The 7,267-nt window shown below is 41.5% G+C and overlaps 2 protein-coding genes across 2 annotated transcripts; one reads left to right on the top strand and one right to left on the bottom strand.

Moving 5' to 3' along the window:
- The first annotated feature begins 82 nt into the window (after positions 1-82).
- Positions 83-2,771, top strand: LOC114800161 (galectin-related protein A). The gene is made up of 4 exons (XM_028997310.1): positions 83-204; positions 358-446; positions 1,646-1,823; positions 2,001-2,771. The coding sequence occupies exons 1-4, from the start codon at positions 181-183 to the stop codon at positions 2,142-2,144; spliced, it is 435 nt and encodes a 144-aa protein (XP_028853143.1). The 5' UTR covers positions 83-180; the 3' UTR covers positions 2,145-2,771.
- A 446-nt stretch (positions 2,772-3,217) lies between these two features.
- On the bottom strand, positions 3,218-5,965 carry plek2 (pleckstrin 2). The gene is made up of 9 exons (XM_028997195.1): positions 5,889-5,965; positions 5,600-5,764; positions 5,129-5,319; positions 4,800-4,891; positions 4,459-4,646; positions 4,238-4,339; positions 4,044-4,127; positions 3,656-3,734; positions 3,218-3,524 (listed from the first exon to the last, which is right to left on the bottom strand). The coding sequence occupies exons 1-9, from the start codon at positions 5,943-5,945 to the stop codon at positions 3,397-3,399; spliced, it is 1,086 nt and encodes a 361-aa protein (XP_028853028.1). The 5' UTR covers positions 5,946-5,965; the 3' UTR covers positions 3,218-3,396.
- Between the last annotated feature and the right edge of the window lie 1,302 nt (positions 5,966-7,267).

The raw sequence follows: 7,267 nt of genomic DNA, 5'->3' as shown, positions 1-7,267 counted from the left end.
GTGAGGCTGCGCAGTGATGGAGGAGCCTGTTTCCATGGCAACACAGATGCATGCGCGCGCGAGAGAGGGAGGCAGGGGCGGGGCTTTGCAGTTGGGTCCAACAGTGGGCTGTTTTATAAAGATAAATCGCGCTACTACAGTCATTGTCCCGGCTACAGCAAATCGCGCAGGCGTCGGAAGATGGCAGAGCATCATATAGGGAATGTGAGTATCTTTGGAGCCTTTTCGGTGCCGATGTAGTCTATTCTTCATTTATTCTTTAATTTGTGGCGGCTGTTCGGATTCCCCGTATTAAAATGGCCTATTTAAAAAAAATGCGACGTATCTCAACGACCAGGGCGTGACTGTGCTCCACAGGAGGAAGTCTACGTGGGGGAAATAAAAGGAGGGCTGAGGCCCTCCATGAGGCTCATTGTCATGGGCATTGTCCATAAGCGGCCCAAGAGGTAAGCTGCGTCGCCGGTTCACCCCTTTATTCCAGCGCCCACCCCGCCGCTTCCCGGCCGCTTTCCCCGCGCTGTGGGCAGCGGTGACCGAGGACATCCCGATCGCGTCTAATGGAGATTAAAACGCAGAGATGCGGTTTCTCCCAATGGCTCGTTCCCAAATGCCATTCCTGCGAATAACAGTTGCATGAAGGAATGGGACAAAAGATAAGATCATTTCCCACCATTTGCCAAAAAGTTTTTTTGCCAGATCGTTTCCAAAGAAATTGAAGTTAATTTGTACTCATGGTGGTAAACTCACATTTACATTTTACTCACATTTAAAACGAAATAGCTTATCATAGAATTTTCTTATTTGCATAAAGAATGACATTATGTGTATAGACACTCTGTTATCCTATTGTTCTCAGAGCAGTAATACAATATTGTTGTCCATAGACTTTGTCATGTTTTTTCTGAAATCACATGGAATTATTGCCACTTTTACTTTTTAATTATTATTATTTGTGTGTTTTACACTTTTGCGTAGTAAGTCCCTTTTTGAACAATTACAGACTTTCTGTTGGTAAAATGAACAACCTTTCATTTGTGTACCAAGGTACTGCATGTGAAATAATTTCTGTTATCTGCTGGCTCTCCATTATTATAGATTCTCAACTGGGTTTTATTTAGAGTTTTTACCTATGTTTTTGTGTGAATATGCTTACCCCTGTCGTACTTGGCTGCTTTAAAATATACAGAACAGGCCAAAAGTTTGGACATCTTCTCATTCAATGTATATTCTTTATTTTCATGACATTTACATTGGTAGATTCTCACTGAAGGCATCAAAACTATGTATGAACACATGTGGAGTTATGTACTTAACAAAAAGTGGAGACCTGGCCTCCACAGTCACCGGACCTGAACCCAGTCGAGATGGTTTGGGGTGAGCTGGACCGCAAAGTGAAGAGTGTGCAAAGCAGTAATCAGAGCAAAGGGCGGCTATTTAGAAGAAACTAGAATATAAAACATGTTTTAGTTATTTCACCTTTTTTTGTTAAGTACATAACTCCACATGTGTTCATTCATAGTTTTGATGCCTTCGGTGAGAATCTACCAACGTTAATGGCCATGAAAATTAAGCAAACGCATTGAATGAGAAGGTGTGTCCAAACGTTTGGGCTGTACAGTATGCAGTGACCTCTGTTTTTTTGTAGTCTGGTAGTGACCGTGGCTTGTCAGTCAGAGGAGGACCAAGAGGTAGACATTGGGCTGCAGGTCACAGTCACCTTTGCGGAGAAGGCCGTCGTGAGAAATGCCCGTCTGGCTGGGAAGTGGGGTCCCTCAGAGAATGCCCTCTCTTTTTTTCCCTTCGCCACAGGGGAGCCTTTCAAGGTACGGTCCAGTATCAGGGCTGCCCACTCCCATGACTGTAAAAATTTAAATAGGAGGCAGTGTTTATTGTGTGTTTCCAAAATTAGCTTATTTTTATTCCCCTGTCAGTCAGCCATTAATCTCTGTTCCCACCATTTCCTTCTTCCTCCTGTCTTTTTTTTCCCCCGTCCCTCTCAGATGGAAATAGTCTGTGAGCACCAGCAGTTCCGTATCTTGGTGGACGGTCAGCCCCTGTGCTGCTTTACCCACCGACTCACACACTTGGCCTCCCTCAAAATGTTACACGTCGCAGGGGACCTGCAACTCACCAAAGTGGCCTGAGGAAGAACCTGAGGATGGCCAGAGACTTCATTTTCAATTTTATTCATTGCGTGATATAGCTAGTTCTAAATTCTTTGTAGTTGGTTTGTGACTTCATCCCCAGTATATTACAGTACAGAGAAGTGCCTTTATCCGTAGTTGGCTGAGTTCATGGGGAGATATGTACAGTAGGATAGAATTTAATTGTGGGCTAGATTCCCTAGGGTGAATCTTCTAAAAATAATAGCTACTTTTGTTGTCTGCTGCGTGGAGAAATCCCTTACTCAGAAAGTATGTTTCTGGGCAGATGTGAATGAAATAATAATAATAATAAGTGACATTTTGGAGATTAATATTTGATAAGCATCTCCTTACATAAACCATGTAATAAAATCACAAAAAATGAATGTACAGCACTTGCCTTAGCTTGAGGAAAACCAAATGGAATATGTGGAGGTGATGTTAATGGTAATTCTTACCCTGGTGCTACTCATGCTTAGGTGCAAACAGTTCATATGCTGAATAATACAACTGTAATATTCTTTGTTATGTTAGTCCGTTCACTTTTTATATTCAGAAGTGAGTGGAATGTCATACTAATAGCACAAAGACTGACAAATATATGTTTTCCAAAACGATTGCAGTTGTCCTGTTCTGAAAAGAAATTGTGTGCAGGTTGTGCCAGTATATGAAAGTGAAATGATTGTGACACAACGAAATGTGTCCTCTGCTTTGAACCAATCACCCTTCGTGGGCAGCCAGTGGCACCTCGGCAGCTGGGATTCGAACCCGCAACCCCCCGATTATGAGTCTGCTTCCTTACCCGCTCGGCCACCACTGCCCCTCAAAGTATGTGCCATGTGAGGTGTGTGTATAAATGGGTTTATGATTCATCAAAACTTTTAATATGATAGTATTTCTGTAATTTCAGGATTTCTGTGAACCAACATGATGGTATCCAAACAGATTTAGCTGATTTAAAAAAAACATGCAATACAGAATATTATTTCTCCCTAAATATACAAATCAGGCACTAAAAGTATGTGCTTGTTTGATTTTCACTCATTTTCAACACAATTACAATGGAACATGAATTCTTTTAGTCATTTTTTATTCAGAATATTTAAAATAGGTTTCAAATAACATTCACTGAATGTATAATACTGTGGCTGTACAAAAAATTCTGTAAAAAAATATTGTAATATTGTAAAAATATTGTATTGTATATTGAAAAGATGTATCACATTAGGGCTTCTCGAGTGGCACAGTCTGTTTAAATCTGCTGCCTGATGGCCTCTATCCAATCCATCTTCTCCTGCAAGGTTGGGGCCTGGATGAAATAATGCGTGTCTGCCTGAGTGATGATCTTGAACAGGTTACCCTGCACGTTGCCCTTGACACCTGGCGAACGAGGGAGGACGAACTGTCATAAACCTAGACATGTATTATTTAGTGAGGTTTAAGGTTGTAGACTCATATCTGTCTCACACGCCAACACACCTGTAGGTAGGTCTGAGGCCTGTGTGACTCACCTGAGGGAACGCCGCTGTCGTCCAGAGATGAGACTAGACAGCCTCTGAGAGAGAAACCACCCGCAGGCTTGATGTCATCCTAAGGGGTGAGGTCACAGAGGAAGCAGAGGTGTCAAACGAGAAAGACGTACAACAAAGAGTTACCAAGTCACAAATACACCATAATCCTTGGGTTTAATCAGCTCGACATACCAGACACATCATATTATATAATGTTATAACACACATCTGAGTGCAAATATGGGTTAAGTGTCTTGATCAGCAACACGATGGAGGTAAGTGGGTTTTGAACCTGTTTACTTTGGAGTTTGTTACCCAATGTATTAAAGCAGAAAAAAACAGATAAATTATAATGTATGTCGGATGAAATGCAAAATATTGGTCTTACCTTGGTAGGGTCATAATAATGGATGTACCCTGGGTCTGATCTCAGCACAAACAAACGCACTTTCCAGTTCTTTCTCTTATGTCCCTGAAAAAAAAAGTGGTAACCCAGTAAAGACCAAGGATGAGAACACAGACGATTTCCTCCAACCCAGCGGATTTGCACAAGCTTTTATATTAATTTTACTGTGTGCAAACCTGTTTTAGCAAGTAGCCTCTCTTCTGCACTTTGCCACTCATCTCCAGGGCAGTCAGGGACATCTCTGTTTTCACACTACCCTTCTTTTTAAGGCCTTCCGGCTGGTAAAACGTGAACAGTAAGAATGGTCATTTTAACCTGAGGGGATTTAGTCTGACACACAAAGCTCCCTGTCACCAACAGCAGTTAAGAGATTACAATGAGGTCAAAGGGGACTCACAAAGCTGTAGAGAGATGTTGAGTCATCCAGGAACTGTTCTCCAAGATCTGTGTTACGCAGAGCCTCCACACTCCGCACCCCCACAGGCCTGATGTAGCCCTCCTCCAGCAGTGCAGATGCCAGCGTCACCGCCTCCACGCGCGTGAGAGCCAGCTGCATGAACACCAGCCAGTCCACCACAGATGAGCCTGCGTCCATTCAGATGTCAAGGGTTAAAATGACGAAGAAGAAAAAAAAAAGTGACCAGCAGTGACACTTTCTAGCCTGGCCCCATTCATGCTGAGTTGAGACAACCTGAATTTACCCACAGTGTGTAAGGCAGACACTTTGACAAGACTCACCTGAGAAGCAGTTGCTGAATATGCTGCCTTGCTCCACATGGCTGCTCATTTTTATGCCACTGTGAACATCGTACATGGAGTCCACCACTAGACTGCAAGATCACATCACAAAAGTGGGGTCAGACAAGCACTACAGCAGTCTCTAGAATTAAGATACTTTACACAAGCATTTTTGTTGTTGACCATACAGTTCAAAATGAATTCCCTTCACTATGGAATAATCTTTCAATCAGTCTACTGCTCTAAACATTTGATTAAGATGCCCTTGAATATGGTTTAATAATGTATGTGCAATATTAGATGATTTCCTGCTCTTTCTGCAGGCTTACCTCAGATTGATATCTTGCAGCTTTTGTGAGCTGGACTCTTTGCGTTTTGGCTTGGTGGAGGACTGGACATTGCCTGTGTGAAGTTTGTCCACCGCAGCCATGATGAAGGCTGCCCATTCATCTCGCTCCTCCCGAGAACAGGCCTCCAGGAAATGCTCCTCAGATGAGTTCGTTTCCAACTTCATGACCAGCTGTGGTATGACATTTAATTTTCAGAAAACTGCCTTGATTGACATATTAATACAGACACAATATTAGTGATATGCAAATTAACCTCTAGATAATTACATGACTGGGGTTAGAACCATTCCATGAGCCTGTTTTGATGTGGGATTATGAGCAGCACTATAACCACTTTCTAGCTGGTTGGGAAAACCTCAGACATGGACTAGTCTGAACAAAGTCTGCTAGACACAGCCATAAAAACATGCACAAGCATACAAAGGAAAATAGGAAGGCGATCCAACTCACCGGTCTGTTTTCATACTCCAGATACGGACAGGTGATGACACAGCCAGCCAGGGTTATAGTGCCACGCTTGAAGCTCTCCTTTTTGCCACTTTCATATTTGTAATATATCAACTTGTCAGGGTGTAGCACAAACCAGCGGGCCTTCCAGTTGTGAACCACATGACCCTTTAGAGAAAAACCATAGGGAATTATTCCACCCAAGTTCTACACGAAGACCGAGACGTTGTTTTGTCCTGTTTTATCCCTGCGTAAAGACTAGGTTGACCAAAATAAAAGTGTACCGCCTCACCCGTTTCACCAGAAATCCTTCCTTTAAGGTTGAGATGCTGTCCTGCTCTGTGCCCATAGCTCCTTAGATGTGTGCTGCCACTGACTCCGTCGCAGCGTTTCTGCTGTTATATAGCACTGTGAAAATTCCCGACGTCTTGCGTCACCACCTGCTCCACGCCCAGCAAATTTCAGATCCTCAGGGCTGGTTTACTCAGTACATGGCTGCCATGCACGGTTTTCCCAAATGTCCTGTTGCTCCTTACATCAACGGTCATTACAGGCGACAAGTTGGTGTCTGTGCCTATAATTAATCAGCTCTGGTGCATTCTGTGATTTGAAAAATAAAGCCCCTTTTTTCTCCAACTGTACATAAAGTGTGTTTTCTTGGGATAAGAGAACTGACAGCTGTGTCACAACATGTCTCAGGTATTTTAGGCATTCACATCTGTTCTGTTTAGTCATTAGTGTTCTCATCAAACACAAAAGCACTGTATAGTGTCTAAAGAAGACAAAAAAAAATCTAATTCAAAGAATAGCTGTTAATTCAGACAATGTGTTTGATAGCCTTGTCCATCATGGCATACAGAATGAGTCACATGTCTGGCTAAAGCCTATTTACTTGTAGCCTGAGCTGGCGTGGGGGTTTTCTGACTTTCAGGTGACTCATTTGGACTCAATTGAATGGCAACCTAATGGACTGATGGGTGTTTGCGTCTCCACACTGATGACAACTGTGGTCAGAAGTATTTTGTTGTCTGTTCATTCTTCTGAAATCTAACATTGAGGGAATTTCTTGAAAAACTGATGAACCGATTAGATGGTCAAAAGTCAAAGGTCGGTGTGAACTCATGGCAGATGTTTCACACTGTAAACTATATTCGGTCAAAAACAAAAGCTATCTGTCTTCAGGACTCCTCTGAAATATAAGAAGATTCCCAGAAGTATTAATCATTCAAATTGGTATCGTGTCAGTTTTGTAATAAATTGCATTCACCAAAAATGTGTTTATAAAATAATAAAATAACTTTTATTAACTCTCTCTAAACGTGGTAGTAGATATAATATGAAGCTAACACAAACTATATTGTATGCCAAATACCTTAAATGTAAATGTATGCGATTTAGAGCCACAGGGTGATTTATTTGCATTTAAATGTCAAAATTACTTTTAAATTAATTTTTCATTAGAAAATCAGTTTTATTCTTATGTTAGACATATACCTGTGTGCATGTACTTAGTATATTATAATATGTAATGGTCTTATTAGTTTCTTAGTCCTTAATAGTGATAAGATGAGATTAGTCAAACTAATTAATTGATTAAACAATTATTCAAACAGTACACACATTAACCAAAATACAAAAAATTAATGTTTAAAGCAATTAAGTCTTACAACG

The sequence above is a fragment of the Denticeps clupeoides genome, chromosome 1 (assembly GCF_900700375.1).
Source record: "Denticeps clupeoides chromosome 1, fDenClu1.1, whole genome shotgun sequence".
Taxonomy (NCBI): Eukaryota; Metazoa; Chordata; class Actinopteri; order Clupeiformes; family Denticipitidae; genus Denticeps; species Denticeps clupeoides.
This window is presented reverse-complemented; position numbering and strand designations above follow the sequence as displayed.